The sequence below is a fragment of the Callithrix jacchus genome, chromosome X (genome assembly GCF_049354715.1).
Source record: "Callithrix jacchus isolate 240 chromosome X, calJac240_pri, whole genome shotgun sequence".
NCBI classification, from domain to species: domain Eukaryota; kingdom Metazoa; phylum Chordata; class Mammalia; order Primates; family Cebidae; genus Callithrix; species Callithrix jacchus.
The window spans coordinates 125,666,607-125,683,839 of NC_133524.1; the positions used below are offsets into that span (position 1 = coordinate 125,666,607).

The window sequence follows — 17,233 nt, forward strand, 5'->3', positions numbered from 1 at the left end:
AAGGGAGTGGTAGGGCATGGAGATAACAGACTCATATGAAGAGACAAGGATGGAAATGTGTGGTTCTTGTTTTTATTTTTATTTATTTATTTAGTTTTTGAGACGGAGTCTTGCTCTGTGGCCCAGGCTGGAGTGCACTGGTGCAATCTCGGCTCACTGCAACCTCTGCCTCTCAGGTTCAAGCGATTCTCGTGCCTCAGCCTCCCGAGTAGCTGGGATTACAGGTGCATGCCATCACACCCGGCTAATTTTTGGTAGAAACGGGGTTTCACCATGTTGTCCAGGTTGGTTTCAAACTCCTGACCTCAGGTGATCCACCTGCCTTGGCTTCCCGAAATGTTGGGATTACAGGCGTAAGCCACTGTGCCTGCCAAGACCTGTGGTTCTTGATGGAACGTTGTTTTCTGTTTGTTTGCTTGTTGGTGGTCAGCATGCACGGAATACCACACCTGATTTGGAGTGAGCTTGAAACCAGGTTAGATACATGTGTTATGTCCAACTCAAAATCAACAGAGTATTTTTGAAGGGCTTATAAAAAGGCATATGCTTCCTCTGAAGAGGGTAAATTGGCTACGTCATTCAAATACTTCCGTACCCATGGATTAGAGAGTAGATGAGAAAAGAATCACCAGTGGTGTTTCAGTGCACCATTCATATATGGGTATGACTCTTTAATTGTAGTGGTTAGGCTAAATGTGTGTAGAAAAATATACTGTCATCTCATTTGTCTGAAATAGATTGAATTTCCTCAAACACTCAAGCATATCTGTCTTTTAAGATGATAATTTAAAACTCACTCCAGGTGATTAACAATGTCCTCATGTCCATCCTGAAACCTATGGATTCCTAGAAAGCTCTGGTGCTCTCTCTTCCCGGTTTAGACCTTCATTTTCCATAGCAGGCTGCCTCATGAGAATGGCTGCTTTAACATTCTGATGCTAAAATTACCTTTATTGAAACATTGCTGTGTGAAAGGTGACTGAAGCAGCTGTCCCTGTGACGAGTTTTGATTTCCTGAAATTCTTTTCCCCAGGGGGAGTGGCCACAGCAGGTCCTATCTGGTGGTGAGTGGCTGTCATGATCTCTACAGCACCACTCTACAGCGGCGTGCATAACTGGACCAGTTCTGACCGGATTCGCATGTGTGGCATCAACGAGGAGAGGTGAGGAGGCTGGGAAGGTGGCCGCTGCTGGCCTCCAGTGAGCGTTACCTTGTCATCAGAGGAATAGCTGCACAAATCAGGACCTGGGGAGGGACCCTGGGGAGGAGACTTTTGGTTGTTTCTAATTTTCCTGTGGCAGGATGGGGATGGGGCTGTGTGAGTGGCCTGATCTGCCATGCTATCTCTTTTCAGATGAAGGTGAGGAGGCCAAAAAATGACCTTTTGCCAGCTAGCACTTGTCTACTCATTAAGAACTGTCAAACTGTGGAGTAACGGGAAGCTCAGGCGATGGCAATTTTTTTTCTCTTTTTTTGAGGCAGGGCCTGTCACCCAGGCTGGAGGGCAGTCACACAATCTCGGCTCACAGCAACCTCTGCCTCTTGGGCTCAAGTGATTCTCCCATGTCAGCCCCACAAGTAGCTGGGAGTACAGGCGAGTGCCACCATGCCTGGCTAATTTTTTTGTAGCTTTTGTAGAGATGGGGGTTTCTGCATGTGGCCCAGGCTGATCTCGAACCCCTGAGCTCAAGTAATCTTCCTGCCTCAGCCTCCCCAAGTGCTGGGATTAGAGACATGAGCCACTGCCCACGCCTGGCCAGTGATTGCAGTTTTGATTTGCTGCATCAAAGTTTGGTGCTCAAGGATATGTGTAAGATATTTTCAGTCCTTGATCTAGGCCTGGAAGAAAGGTGGTTTTCTTGGTCAGATTTCTACTGGGAACTGGCGGTGGGCATTCTGCTGGTCAGCACTTTCCCATCTTGTGAGGCTAATGCCGATTTGAAGTGACACCATTATGAAGTATCAAAGGAAGTTGAGACCACATAGCGTGGTCTTAATGCAACATCGAGAGTTGGTGATACCTGCCTGACGTGTGTGTGTTTTCAGTTATCTGCTCCCCAGAATATTTGCTTGACCAAGACATGCCATTTCCTCATTATGCCCCATAACCAAAGTACTCAAAATGGCCTTCGGAATTTGTATTTGACTTTCATAACCCTTGGTCAAAGAGCTGTGTGTGATGGCTGCAGTGCCTCTCCCGTTTTTAGAGAAGACACTGCTCTCTCATGCTTGTTGGTGTTTTTCTGTTGTTTCAATCCATTGACTGTTTAAATTCAAATATACATCAGATAAATCACCAAGACACAGAACAATATGGCTTTCCCTGGGATTTAAGATCTGATATTTCTTGGGTAAATTTTAGAAATGTGTACGTGCATATGAGGGAGTATTGGTGATTTTGAGGGAAAAGGAATTGAAGTCTGCATGTTTATCTATTTTTTTCTTCTGTTCCTAACTAGAGAAGTGTATACTTGTCTGAGGTCAAGGTTGGCAGAATAGACCTTTTCATTTTCTTAAGCCATTAGCTCCTGATAGATAGAGATGGACTTAAAAGGAATTTAATTTTAGGGTATACAAGTCAGGCCTACAGAAAACGAGACAGAATTCTTCTTGCGTGCTCAGGAAGAAAAGCGTTTTCCTTTTCGTATGAAGTATGTCCTCAGACAATCACTAAGAGATGATCTAGGGAAAGGCAGTGTGATGATAATGATTTGGGCGTATTCATTGGCAGGTTGTGTTGACCTTGTTATAAGTAATTGAGAGTTTGATACAGAAATATGGACCAGAGCCTTTAAAAGACCAATGGAGCTGGGTGTGGTGGCTCATGCCTATAATCCCAGCACTTTGGGAGGCCAAGGCGGGTGGATCACCTGAGGTCCGGAGTTTGAAACCAGCCTGGCCAACATGGAGAAACCCTGTTTCTACTAAAAATACAAAAAAATTAGCCATGGTATATGCCTGGTAATCCCAGCTACTGGTGGTGTATGCCTGGTAATCCCAGCTACTGGGGAGGCTGAGGCAAGAGAATCACTTGAACTGGGAAGGCAGAGATTGCAGTGAGCCGAGATTGTACCACTGCACTCCAACCTGGGTGACAGAGCAGTGCTCTATCTCAAAAACAATAAAATAAAATAAAAAATTTTAAAAAGACCAAACAGGGCAAGTTACCTTGGTTCACCGTCTACTGTAAATCCCTGCCAAGAAAGGAGCAGGAAGTAGGCTCAAAATCTGATTTTCCCTCCTTGTTTTTTGTTTTTGAGATGGAGTCTCGCTCTGTCACCCAGGCTGAAATGCAGTGGCACCATCTCGGCTTGCTGCAACCTCTGCTGCCTGGGTTCAAGTGATTACCCTGCCTCAGCCTCCTGAGAAGCTGGGATTACAGGTGCATACCGCCATGCCTGGCTAATTTTTGTATTTTTGGTAGAGACAGGGTTTCACCATGTTACACAGGCTGGTCTCAAACTTCTGATTTCAGGTGATCTGTCCACCTTGGACTCCCAAGAGGGCTGGAATTACAGGCATGGGCCATCGGGTCCAGCCAGATTTTCCCTCCTTCTAAACCCGTGCCTAGTGCTTAAGTGACCTTTTAAGTGTTGTCACTTTCAATCTCATCTACCTTTTATTTGTCACCTTCTTGCTACAGTCTAGACCATGCTATCACTGGTTTCTAAAATGTAATCTCATCTTATTTAAAAATCCTTTTCTTTGGCCCTTTGCAACTTGTAGAATTTAGGAATTGGGGTATAAAGCTGCACCTGGGGTTCAACTCTTAAAGTGATGTTTTAGAGGCCTGCCAGCTTTGGCAGCTACACTGAAGGACTGAAGAACAGGAGGCATGGGCTTGCAGCTGGCCCCGGGTGGCTGTCTCTAGGCAAACCTATAGTTAAATGGGTCTGCTTGCTTGCTTGCGTTCCTTCTAGGATTAATTCATGCCTTCATTCAACAAGCATTGATTCAATGTAATGAGAGCAAACCAATATAGTCCTAGTACATTGGTGGTGAGTGCCCTAGAGTAGCATGTCTGGGTCCAGTGGGAGTCCAGATGCAAGACTGACAAACTTCCTGGTGGGAGAATAAGGGAAGGCTTCCCAGAGGCAGTGGCAGTTGAGCCTGGGCTTGAGGAATGAGTAGGAGTTTGAGGTGAGAGCTGGTATTTCACTGGGACAATAAGAACACAGTGTATTTGGTGAGGTTTGAGTTGGAATGAAGACAATCTTGGGGTACCATGGGACTCAAGCCAAGGAAAGTCTCCCGGGACTGGAAGGTAAGGAGCCCGGTGTGTACTGGGTGGTATATTTCTCTTATGGGTAGTCTGGGCCCAACAGGAACTGAAGAAGGTCCAGTTTGACAGTGGTGCTAGTGCTTAATAATTAGGGAAACAGCCCTAATGGGTCATGGCTGTTTCTGGTTTAAGTTCCACAAAGTCTTGAACATAATAACAGTTCTGCCTCCTCTCTGGTGGGAAGAAACAGCAAGATTGATTTTCAGTCCAGACTGAAGCCTGCTATGACCTCTGTTCCCTCCCGCTGCCCGCCCCTGCCAGCTGCACCCTCATAACCTCGCCTGGTTGACCCAGCTTTTCCCGGGCCCCCTTCCCTGCAAGTTACTCCTGTCCCAGGCTCTTGTCTCAATGGAGCAAGTTAATGTTTGCGTAGCTCTGCCCACCCCTCTTCTCAGAGGATTTGAAACACGGCTGCATGACATTTTGCAGCGCCTTCGGGGCTGGCACTCAGGCATGGGTATGGCTGGAGTAGCCAGAACTGCTATTGCTTGGCCTGGCTTTGTGGTTCTCTGGCGGCCTCCTTGGACGGCAGGGCTTCTGCTTTCAAGGTGTGATGATTTCAGGCAGGGTGGGAGCTTGCAAGTGGGGAGTGAGGATGCAGCTCACCCCTTTCATATGGCCAGGAGAGGAAAGAATGTAAATAAATAGCACCCTCCCAGGTGGGGTTGCTTGGGGGAAGTGCTGCTTGTTCCCCGTTAAGTACTCCCCCAAAACCATCCCTGGCATCTAGTTGGAACATGCTTCCCCCCACCCAAGGCTGGGCATAGGTCTCGCTTTTCTGGTCTCTTAGGAGTTGATGTGAAAGTATGTTTTTCCTTTCCCTTGGGCCCTCCCTTCCTCCTCTTCCCCGAGACCACCCTGACTGCATCCAAAGCCCTTGCCTCTCCTTACAGTCATTTCTGTTTGTCACCAACAGTCACTTCCAGCAGTGGAGCCCTCCCACTTCTGCCAGCCCAACTGCCTTTTAAAGGGAACACGCCTTTCCCCCTCGGTTAGCCCCTTCTGGAGCCCTGAAAAGATGGGGAGAGGCCCGTGGTGATCCCCCTTGCCTTTTTTGCTTCTCTTGCCCCAGGTACAATTTTGGAGTCCCTGTTTCAGCGGGAGGGAGGGAATTAGCAGGGCCCTCCCCCTTCTTATTGGGGTTGGCTCCAGCACCCGATAACCCTTTGGCTAGGGTGACTGGGGAGGTGGGAGCTGGCTTCTTCAGGGCTGTCTTCAGGAGCTTGGGGTGAGCCTCTAAAGAAGGGAGGCAAAAATTAGCCATGCATTGTGGCACATATCTGTAATCCCGGCTATGCAGGAGGCTGAGGCAGGAGAATTGCCTGAACCCAGGAGGCGGAGGCAGTGAGCCAAGATTGAGATCGCACCACCGCACTCCAGCCTGGGTGACAGAGCGAGACTCAATCTCAAAAAAGGAAGAAAAAAAAAAAAAGAAGGGAGGCAACCTCAAGCACAGAGTATTTCCCCAGGGGCACCCAGCGCAGTCCTGTGCCCACCAGGAAACACACTGCAGCATCTGTGTTAGGCTTTTACTCTCTAACCTCAGCCTCCTCCTTGGCCATTCCCACCCACGGCTCCCTAGAGCAGGGGGCAATAGTTTTTTTTCTTTTTTGAGGTAGGGTCTCACTCTGTCACCCAGGCTAAATTGCAGTGGTTGGATCTCAGCTCACTGCAACCTCCACCTCCCAGCCTCAAGCTATTCTCCTGCCTCAGCCTCCCCAGTAGCTGGGATTATAGGCTTGCGCCACCACACCTGGCTAATTTTTGTATTTTTAGTAGAGACGGGGTTTCACCATGTTGGCCAGGCTGATCTCGAACTCCTGACCTCAGGCGATCCGCCCACCTTGGCCTCCCAGAGTGCTGGAATTACAGGCATGAGCCACCATACCTGGCCTAATATTTCTTGCTGTACTTAAAATACCAGGTTTTCAGTGGGTGACTTCACCCTTCCAGTCTGAACCCCCCCCCTTTTTTTGGTCAGGATTTAACATTTTCTATGATGCTTACCTGAAATTTGAAGAAGACTTTTTGAGCAGGGGGAGATGTAGTTGAGTTTTCCTCCTTTGACACCCAGCTCTCTGGCCTTGAGCCCTTTTCTCTGGGGCATATGGGGTCTGTGGCCTTTGGGACAGGAGAGAAGGGAGTGGTGCTGGGAGACTGAAGCGGGGGTCGGGGAGGCTGGCAGGGGACAGAATGTAGGCAAGTATAGAAGGAGCGTAGAAGGGAAGGTGTTGCCTAGAAAAAGGGGCGGTGTCTCCTGGAGGGAAAAGAGTAGTATTTTTTAAATGCCTCTCAGCACCCAGTGACCTGGTGGCCTCCAACTGTATCATTACTAGTGCTAATAAGCGTGTCTCTGCTCTAGGCAAGCCAGGAGGTGAATAGGTGAAGATTCAGACTTAGACCTGAAAATACAGCAGGGGTTTATTTGTTTTAGAAGAGGATTACCCATAAGATACTTTCAGCCAGTTGCCCTTACAGACTTCCAATAAGATTGTATTTAAAAGAAAAGTGGGTTTTGCATGCCTTTTGAGGCATTCGGTGGTTCTCATGTCTGTCCCCTTTGAGCAATGCCCTGTACGTTCTGGATGGTCACTTTGGTGGGTAAGCTCCAGCGAAAAGGTGAAAGTGCCAGGGTAGCTACACTCCTGGCAAGAGCCCTAGAAAATGGGATAAACAGTCCAAAGAGGGGAGTCTAGTCAGACTGGGCTCTGGCAGGAACTTGCAAAGCTAGAGCCTCCGCTTTGTAACCAAGAACCCCCAGTTCCTTGTAATCCCCCTCGAAAGTTACCATGGGAAGAGAGACAGGAAGGTTTTATGGGGACCCAGGTGGGCAGGAGGCATTCTGGGGAAGGCATTCTGGTGGTGGCTCAAAGCTTGGGCCTCATGTCCCTTCTCTGGTTTTACCTTCCATGCTAGAAGAGCACCTCTTTCTGATGAGGAGTCAACGACAGGTGACTGCCAGCACTTTGGATCTCAGGAGTTTTGTGTCAGCAGCAGTTTTTCCAAGGTAAGAAGCTTTATGGAGCCACACACTGTCCACCAAATTACAGAGCTGAGCTGCCCAGGAGGTGTGCCCAGTCTGCCATCCCAAGAAGCAGGCAGGAAGGGACAGGGTCTCTCCCAGGAGTTGGTGTTGGTGGGACACAAATTGGCTGGCGGCCCTCTTCTGCTTCTTCCGAGACCTAGTCAGTCGAGTTGCAGAGAAGACCAGCAGTCGCCTCTCAGAGGCCTCAGGACACTTGCACCATCCGCAGGAAGCTGGCTGACACGCGCATGCTGTCCTCTCATTGCAGGTGGAGCTCACGGCAGTTGGAAGTGGCAGCAATGCCCGGGGGGCAGACCCAGATGGCAGTGCTACAGAAAAACTTGGGCACAAGTCAGAAGATAAGCCTGATGATCCCCAGCCAAAAATGGACTATGCTGGGAATGTGGCAGAGGCCGAGGGCCTCTTGGTGCACCTGAGCAGCCCAGGAGACGGGCTCAAGCTTCCCGCACCTGACAGCACTGAGGCCAGCAACAGCAGGGCCGACTGCTCCTGGACTCCACTTAACACCCAAATGAGCAAACAGGTTGACTGCTCACCAGCCGGAGTAAAGGCTTTGGAGTCTCGGCAAGGTGCTGGGGAGAAGAATACTTTCATTTTGGCAACTCTGGGAACTGGAGTCCCTGTGGAGGGGACCCTGCCTCTGGTTACCACTAACTTCAGTCCTCTGCCAGCCCCTATCTGTCCCCCTGCTCCTGGTTCAGCCTCCGTGCCCCCATCTGTTCCAGATGCATTCCAGGTTCCCCTCTCCGTGCCTGCCCCAGTGCCCCATTCAGGGCTGGTTCCAGTCCAAGTTGCCACTTCAGTTCCAGCTCCTTCTCCTCCCTTAGCACCTGTCCCGGCTCTGGCTCCAGCGCCACCATCAGTGCCCACGCTCATCTCTGATTCAAATCCCCTTTCCGTTTCAGCCTCGGTCTTGGTGCCTGTGCCAGCTTCTGCTCCCCCATCAGGCCCGGTTCCCTTGTCGGCTCCGGCTCCTGCTCCGCTTTCAGTCCCAGTTTCCGCTCCTCCCTTGGCTCTCATCCAGGCTCCTGTGCCCCCTTCAGCTCCGACCTTAGTCCTTGCTCCTGTCCCTACTCCAGTTCTGGCTCCCATGCCAGCATCCACGCCTCCAGCGGCCCCTGCCCCTCCGTCTGTGCCCATGCCCACCCCAACCCCGTCCTCTGGCCCGCCTTCTACCCCCACCCTCATCCCTGCCTTTGCTCCTACGCCGGTGCCTGCACCCACCCCCGCCCCCATCTTTACTCCAGCCCCCACACCCATGCCTGCTGCCACGCCAGCTGCCATTCCCACCTCTGCACCCATCCCAGCCTCCTTCAGTTTGAGTCGAGTGTGCTTTCCTGCAGCTCAGGCACCAGCTATGCAAAAAGTCCCCCTGTCCTTTCAGCCAGGGACAGTGCTGACCCCAAGCCAGCCGCTGGTCTATATCCCGCCTCCAAGCTGTGGGCAGCCACTCAGTGTGGCCACACTGCCAACCACTCTAGGGGTTTCCTCCACTCTTACGCTCCCTGTCCTGCCATCCTACCTGCAGGACAGGTGTCTCCCAGGAGTGCTGGCCTCCCCAGAGCTCCGGTCTTACCCATATGCATTTTCTGTGGCCCGGCCTCTGACTTCAGATTCCAAGCTGGTGTCTCTGGAGGTGAACAGCCTCCCCTGCACTTCCCCATCCGGTAGCACCACCCAGCCTGCGCCCGATGGGGTTTCCGGGCCTTTGGCAGACACCTCTCTTGTCACTGCTTCTGCCAAGGTGCTTCCAACGCCACAGCCTCTGCTGCCAGCCCCCAGCGGGAGCTCAGCCCCACCGCACCCCACCAAGATGCCAGGTGGCACTGAGCAGCAAACAGAAGGGACCTCTGTTACCTTCTCTCCTCTCAAGTCTCCGCCACAGCTGGAACGAGAGATGGCCTCTCCACCTGAGTGCAGCGAGATGCCCCTCGATCTCTCCTCCAAGTCTAACCGCCAGAAGCTTCCATTGCCGAACCAGCGTAAGACACCCCCCATGCCCGTGTTGACCCCCGTGCACACCAGCAGCAAGGCCCTCCTCTCCACAGTCCTGTCTCGGTCTCAGCGCACCACCCAGGCTGCCGGCAGCAATGTCACCTCCTGCCTGGGCTCCACTTCCTCACCCTTTGTCATCTTTCCCGAGATCGTGAGGAACGGGGACCCGAGCACCTGGGTGAAGAACTCAACCGCGCTCATCAGCACCATTCCTGGCACCTACGTGGGAGTGGCCAACCCAGTGCCTGCATCTGTGCTGCTGAACAAAGACCCCAACCTGGGCCTCAACCGTGACCCCCGCCACCTCCCCAAGCAGGAACCCATCTCCATCATTGATCAAGGAGAGCCAAAGGGCACTGGTGCCACATGTGGCAAAAAGGGCAGCCAGGCTGGTGCTGAGGGACAGCCAAGCACAGTGAAACGATACACCCCAGCCCGCATCGCCCCTGGGCTGCCAGGGTGCCAGACCAAGGAGCTCTCTTTGTGGAAACCCACGGGGTCGGCAAATATTTATCCCCGGTGTTCAGTCAACGGGAAACCCACCAGCACCCAGGTCCTGCCTGTTGGCTGGTCCCCGTACCACCAGGCGTCTCTGCTTTCCATTGGCATTTCCAGTGCCGGGCAGCTGGCCCCCAGTCAGGGGGCACCCATCAGGCCCACCAGCGTTGTGTCGGAGTTTTCTGGTGTGCCATCTCTCAGCTCCAGTGAGGCCATGCATGGACTTCCCGAGGGGCAGCCACGGCCTGGGGGCTCCTTTGCTCCAGAGCAGGACACTGTTACAAAGAACAAAACTTGCCGGATTGCTGCCAAGCCTTATGAAGAACAAGTCAATCCTGTCCTCTTGACCCTTAGCCCTCAAACTGGGACCCTGGCGCTATCTGTCCAGCCTAGTGGTGGGGACATTCGAATGAATCAGGGGCCAGAGGAATCTGAGAGCCACCTCTGCTCTGACAGCACTCCTAAGATGGAAGGCCCCCAGGGGGCTTGTGGCCTGAAGCTGGCAGGAGACTCAAAGCCTAAGAACCAAGTGCTGGCCACCTACATGTCCCATGAGCTGGTCCTGGCCACCCCCCAGAACCTGCCTAAGATGCCTGAGCTGCCTTTGCTACCTCACGACAGCCACCCCAAGGAACTTATCTTGGATGTGGTTCCGAGCAGCAGGAGGGGCTCCAGCACAGAGCTTGCGCAGCTTGGAAGCCAGGTGGATCTGGGGCGAGTGAAAATGGAGAAGGTGGATGGTGATGTGGTCTTCAATTTAGCCACCTGCTTCCGAGCGGATGGTCTCCCAGCGGCTCCCCAGAGGGGCCAAGCAGAAGTTCGGGGTAAGGCCGGGCAGGCTCGAGTGAAACAGGAAACCATAGGGGTCTTTGCTTGCAAGAACAAATGGCAGCCAGATGATGTGATGGAATCTCTGCCGCCCAAGAAGATGAAGTGCAGCAAAGAGAAGGATGGCGAAGAGCAGCAGCTGCAGCCACAAGCCAAGGCCATGGTCCGGAGTTCCCACAGACCCAAGGTGGGTGCTAAGGTCCAGGCGGGGCCCAGACGCTGCTGGTCTATACCATGCTGCAGGTGGCAACCTCCTGTGACCCCTACCCTGTGGCACAGTGCTGTTGGGCAGCTATGTGAACTGAACTGATCGGAAGGCTTTTATAAAAGGAATAGTGACCTGCTGTCCCCTCCCTAGGTCACGTTTTCCATATATGGTGCCTCAGCATGGGGAGAGGCTAGCTTGTATTTTGTAGGCTGTGGGAAATGCTTCTGTCCCTGGGGTAGGGAAACCATTGTCCCAGATGAGGTCGGAAAGTGGAAAAAGGTATTGGTGAGGGAAATCAATGAACAACAGGCTCTTCCTTGAATAACTGTTCTTCCTTTTCCTTTACTGAGAGAACACTGGCCTTGAGAACTTAGGAGGGGGGAGAGCAGGGGCCTTTGATGGAGTTTTTCCTTGTACCGCTGGTGGGAGGGCCCTCCTTAGAATTTGCTGGGAGTCTTGTCGGGTCAGAGCCAATTTGGCTTCTGCGCTAATCCATCAGTTTCCTAACCACTCAAATGCTTGAGCAGCAGCTTTGGGTTTTGGCCCATTGGAGATTAGATGGGCAAGGCAGGTAGGGTGTCTGGGTCTTGGTCTTAACAGGCTATGGATGGTGGCAGAGTTGTTTTTTATTTTTTCTTTTTGGGACAAAGTCTTGCTCTGTTGCCTAGGCTAGAGTTCAGTGGTGTGATCTCGGCTCACTGCAATATCCACCTCCCGGGTTCAAGCAATATCTTCCGCCTCAGCCTCCTGAGCAGCTGAAACTACAGGTGCACACCACCATGCCCAGCTATTTTTTTTTGTATTTTTAGTAGAAACGGGGTTTCACCATATTGGCCACGCTTGTCTCAAACTCTTGACCTTGCGATCTGCCCGCCTTGGCCTCCCAAAGCTTTGTGATTACAGATGTGAGCCACCACGCCCAGCCAGATGGTGGCAGAGTTCTAGGCAAAAAAGGTAGGCCAGGAACACTCTATTAGGATCCCATGGTCCCCCAGAGGGGACCAGAGGCCACTGGTGATCCAAGGAGAATCTTGAAACATTTGAGGATAGGGTTTATTAAAAATCTAGAACAACTTGAAGTTCTGTTCGCAAGCTTTCAGGTCGGATGTTGATATACACTAAGGGACACATTTCTGGCTAGAGTGCTGTCAATTTGTCTGTGGCACAAGTTTATGGTCTTTTTTGGACTGTAGATAATTTTGAAAAGCCGTTGAGAGCTATGGACCCTGTCTCTAGAAACGTGACCTCAGAATTTTGCCAATAATTTCACGGGGTTCATGGACCTGACCCTCTTCCCTGTCCCCTAAAGCCCACCCAGGGACTTCAGGTTAAGAACCCCTGGGATAGGCATTTGAGTGGCTTTTAACTCACCAACCTCACAGCCACCCTGGTATGTCAGAGTCACGTGAGGTAGGAACATGGGTCATGACGTAGTAGAGCATGTAATATTTGGTCAGGTAACTGCCATCTGCACTTGGTGGTAGTTAATAATTCATGTCATTAGAGTTGTGCTTTCTACATGTGTTATCTAATTTAATCCCTACAGTAACCCTATTAGGCGAATGCTATACCAATCCACAGGTGAGAAAATAAATGAAACAGAGGCTCAGAGAGGATATATTACCCAGTTACACAGCTACTACTCAGACTCTGGTCTCTGGTTCCAAAGTCCATGTTCTTCAGCTGTACCATACTATCTTCCACTCTCTCTCTCTTTTTTTTTTTTTTTTTTGAGACAGGTTCTTGTTCTGTCGCCCAGGCTGGAGTGCAGTGGCTCAATCACAGTTCACTGCAGCCTTCATTTTCTGGGCTCAAGCAGTCTCCCACTTCAGCCTCCCGAGTAGCTGGGACCTTAGGTGTGTACCACTACACCTGGCTAATTATTTTTTGTAGAGACAAGGTCTTGCTATGTTGGCCAAGCTGGTCTTGAACTCCTGGGCTGAAGCAATCCTCCTGCCTCAGCCTCCCAAAGTACTGGGATTATAGGCGTGAGCCACCGCACCTGGCTAACTTCTACTCTCTGCCTATGATTCAGTGAATGTTTTGCAAGTATTTGTGGCACGGCTACTATATGCTAGTCCTTCCCAGGCAGTGGGAATACATCTTCAGGAGGGTGGTATGATAGATTGACGAGGAGTGTGCTCTCTGGAGCCAGACAACAGAGCCTTGGTTTGAATTTTGCCCCACCTCTTCCTAGCTGTGTGCCAATCTACTTAATCTCTGTGGCCTTCAGTTTCTTCATCTATACACAAGACAATAATAGTACCTACTCATAGAGTTGATGGGAAGATTACATGAGATGGTGTTATAGAATGTCCACAGTAGGCAAATCCGTAGAGACAGAAAGTAGACTAGTGATTGCCTAGGGCTAGGGAGGATGGAAGAATTGGGGAGGGACTGTTTAATGGTTTGGGTTTCCATTCAGCGTGATGAAAAAGTTCTGGAGCTAGATAAGTGGGAATGGTTACACAACTTTATACTAAAAACAATTGAATTTTACACTTAAGTGAATTGCATGGTATGTCTCAATAAATTATATCTCAGTAAAGCTGTCATTTAAAAAACTATTAAATAATGTGATATAGAAAAGTGTGTAGCGTAGTACCTGGAACATAGTAGGTGTTCAGTTAGCATTAGTGGTTGCCATTATTGTTAGTATTACAAACAAAACAGATGTGGTCCCGCCTCTCTTGAAGCTTCTGAAGATGACTCAATGACAGGTGCGCACTGCCCCATCCTATATTAGATGAACAGTTTGGTGGGCCCACTGTCAGATGCAGAGAGCAGAGAATAAAGTGATAGGATCCAGGGGCCTGGAAGCAGCTCTTCACAGCTGCCTGTGAAGATTTAGTAAATGTCTATTTCTTGGGAGTGCAAATCACTTTGTTCTTTCTTTTGTTATGTACCACCTTCCTGAGAAAGAAACTGTTGATCACCAAACTAAGATCAGGGGTTCATTTGAAACAGCCCGTTTTAGGGCATGGCCAAGAATGAAAATAGTCTCCTGTTGTCAGCACCACCTGTCCGAGGCCTCTCAGGGTCCTGAAGGGCCTTCCGCACCACCAGCAGAGAGAGCCTTCTGCTTCATTTGCTGCTGGATGTATTTTACTGTCTTCTCATTCCTTGGAAAGTTCTTTGGAAAATATTTCAAAACTCTGTTAACCAGAACATTCATCTCACATGGTCTCCACATCCTCCCAACTTCATGCATAAGTTGGAGTGTGTGAAATATTTTTATTCCTGACCTCAGGTGATCCACCCGCCTCGGCCTCCCAAAGTGCTGGGATTATAGGCTTGAGCCACCGTGCCCTGCTAGATGTTCTGTTTGACTTGTTGTTGTCTATCTTAGGAAGTAAAAGTTAATGATCTGTATCTGAAAGAGCCAGCTAAGAATGATATTCAGAAATAAATAGGACATGTTCAAATGTAAATGCATTGACTTGATTCCCCCTGACTTCAAATAGTGTTTCTCCAGCCATATATACCCGAAGGTCAGTTTCTTGTTGTTGTTGTTGTTTGAGACGGCGTCTCGCTCTGTCACCCAGGCTGGAGTGCAATGGCATGATCTCGACTCACTTCAACCTCCACCTCCCGGGTTCAAGGGATTCTCCTGCCTCAGCCTCCCAAGTAGCTGGGAATACAAGTACACGCCACCCCACCTGTCTAATTTCTGTATTTTTAGTAGAGACGGGGTTTCACCATGTTGGCCAGGCTGGTCTCGAATTCCTGACCTCGTGATCTGCCCGCCTTGGCCTCCCAAAGTGCTGGGATTACAGGTATGAGTCACCACGCCCAGCCCCTAAAGGTCAGTTTTTAAGCAACAGTTCCCCATCTTCCTCTTTCCTCCTGATGCTTTCCTCCACCTAACACTTTGGTTTGTAGGAACTGGCAGCAAGCTAAGGGGAAAACTGAACTTGAATTTTCAGCTCAGGTCTCTGCTGAAAATAAGAAGCAGAAGGAGTTCATGGGAGAGGAGGAGTCTTGGAATTTGAGGGGTAGTAGTGACTCCCTGTCCCTGGAGAATGAGGACGTTCCAGCCCCCGAAAATATTCCATCAGTAAGATATGTGCCATCCCCTTAGCTGGAGATACACCATGGTAACCTTCTAGCAGGCAAGGTATGGGTCAGCTTAGGGGAAAACAGATCAAGCAGTTTTAACCCTTCCTTTCCTCCTAGGACCTGCTTTTATTGTTCCAGTGTTTTGCTTATTCTGCACTCCCTGGATACTAGAATACTGGAAGTCCTGACATTGCTCTGTTTCTTGTTTAGTGGCACAGAGAGACCTCAAAGCTCATGAGAATATGTGACTTTTAGGTGCCAGGCAGTAGGTGTGGGAGAAGCTGAGCTGAAGCAGCCAAGGAAGTGATTCAGGGAGAAGAAGTAGCGAGAGCTGATGCCCAGAGGCCCGGGCTGGGGCCAGGAGCCACAGGTCTTAGTCCAAGTCCTGGGTCTTTCTCACTGTAAGCAGAAATGTGCTAACTTGCAGGTTGGCCTGGTAGGTGGCAGTCCCTGAGCCAGTGGACACATGGAGCTGTGTGTTACCCTGGACAAGTCATTTACCCTCTTGTCTTAGAGCCTTTGTTTTCTGATCTGTTCAATGGGGATCACATTAGCTTCTCCTCACAGGGTCGTGGGGAGCATAAAATCTAATAATAGAGATGAGAGCATTTGGAAGAGTTGAAAGTGCTGTAGAGTATAAAGTGGCATTATTAATAATGCCTGGACCTTTTCACTGGATTTTATAAATATTAGGATATTTGAATTGCTCCTGTGTTGTGTTTTTCTTCTTGCCTTAGTTGAATCTGTTTTCTGGTATTAATTTACACATGAGAAGAGACAAGTTTCCTTGAGTTGGCCTATACTGAGAACAGTTTTCAGTGTCAGTAGCATTCACAGTGAAGTTATTTGAACAATGCAGTCTCCTAACTTGCAGAAGAGGCATTTTGTTTAATGCTGGTCTCTCCATTGGTGTTTGGGTATAGAGAGTATGGGGCCTGACTTTGCACCTTTTAAAATGACTTTGGGTGTTTATTCACTGGCTTGTGAACGCAGACTCTGTAGACCTCTTTAAAGTGATGGGGTGTGGACACCTGTGGGGATTAGCTGGGTCCCTGAACTCAGTCCAAAAGAGCTTCTGTCGCCCACTGTGGAAGGCAGTGCATAGCCCTTTCCACCCAGTCTGCCACTCTGGGTAGCTCATGCCTTTGGGTCAGAAACAGGACACATGGTTCAACCCCAGGAGAGCTTTCTTAAGAAGCGAAACTGACCTCAGACCTGACCTTCTACCTTTCCACAGTGCCGGAAGCCGCCCAGTGACCCCCAGGAATCCACCAAGAAAAGCCCCAGGGGGGCTTCAGATTCAGGAAAAGAGCACAATGGAGTTAGGGGAAAGCACAAGCACCGGAAGCCGACAAAGCCGGAGTCCCAGTCTCCAGGAAAACGAGCCAACGGCCATGAGGAAGGTAGGCCCCTTGAGGCCCTGGCCCTCTGGGCTGAGCTGCAGAGGGACCCCCGGCACGGTGAGGGCAGAGGGGCTCAGGCACTGACTTCTTCACTCTGGATAAGTGAGACTTCTCCACTGTGGAAAGAAGATATGATTGAGCCCTCTCAAGTCTTAAGGTGAGCGAGCAGGGATCAGGGGCTCCTTCTGCTCCCGCTGGGCTCTAGAATAAGGCTGAAGGAAGTGGTTTTCAGACAGACAGATGCCAGGCCCACAGCACAGTAGCCAACCCATTTCCCCGCAATGGATCTAGGTGCAAAGAAGAAACAGGTTTAAGGAGAATTTAGACAAAAACCACAGAATGGTAGTTCATTACACTGTCTTCTCTACCTTTAGTTATACTGGAAAACTCCCATTATGAAAAGATAGAAATCAATATTAGCTAGGAGGGTTTAGAGAAATCCTAAACATTTATTATCATTTAGGGACACACAGGATGTTTGGGATTGGGGTGCTGGTATGTGTCCCTAACCTGTCCATTTTGCCACGAATAGTTTCTGGGCACCCTTATCAGGGAGAGAATCTCCAACATTCCTGAGCATAGGGATCCAGGTTCATGGTCTTGCCCATCTGACATGACCATCACCTGCCTCTTCTGGTCTGTTCTTTTTTTTTTTTAGACAGAGTTTCGTTTTGCTTCCCAGGCTGGAGGGAGTACAGTGCCACAATCTTGGCTCACTGCAGCCTCAACCTCCTGGGCTCAAGCGATCCTCCCACCTCAGCCTCCCGAATAGCTGGGACCACAGGCATATACCACTATACCTGGCTAATGTTTGTATTTTTTGAAGAGACGGGGTTTCACCATGTTGCCCAGGCTGGTCTTGAACTCCTAGGCTCAAGTGATCTGCCCGCCTCAGCCTCCCAAAGCATTGGGA

General features: G+C 50.2%; 1 protein-coding gene across 20 annotated transcripts in view; it reads left to right on the top strand.

Moving 5' to 3' along the window:
• The window catches only part of BCORL1 (BCL6 corepressor like 1), a 76,608-nt gene that overhangs the window by 24,634 nt on the left and 34,741 nt on the right, over positions 1 to 17,233 (top strand). For 12 of the 20 annotated variants that reach the window (XM_054251442.2, XM_008989873.5, XM_054251443.2 and 9 more), the window contains 4 exons: positions 1,034 to 1,163; positions 7,200 to 7,290; positions 7,577 to 10,837; positions 16,155 to 16,320. In XM_054251442.2, coding sequence (XP_054107417.2) covers positions 1,078 to 1,163; positions 7,200 to 7,290; positions 7,577 to 10,837; positions 16,155 to 16,320 — 3,604 coding nt within the window. In that variant the 5' untranslated portion in view covers positions 1,034 to 1,077. Of the gene's footprint in view, positions 1 to 1,033; positions 1,164 to 5,199; positions 5,356 to 7,199; positions 7,291 to 7,576; positions 10,838 to 16,154; positions 16,321 to 17,233 lie in introns of all 20 variants that reach the window. The other 8 variants (XM_078362282.1, XM_078362289.1, XM_078362280.1 and 5 more) reach the window with 2 other exon arrangements.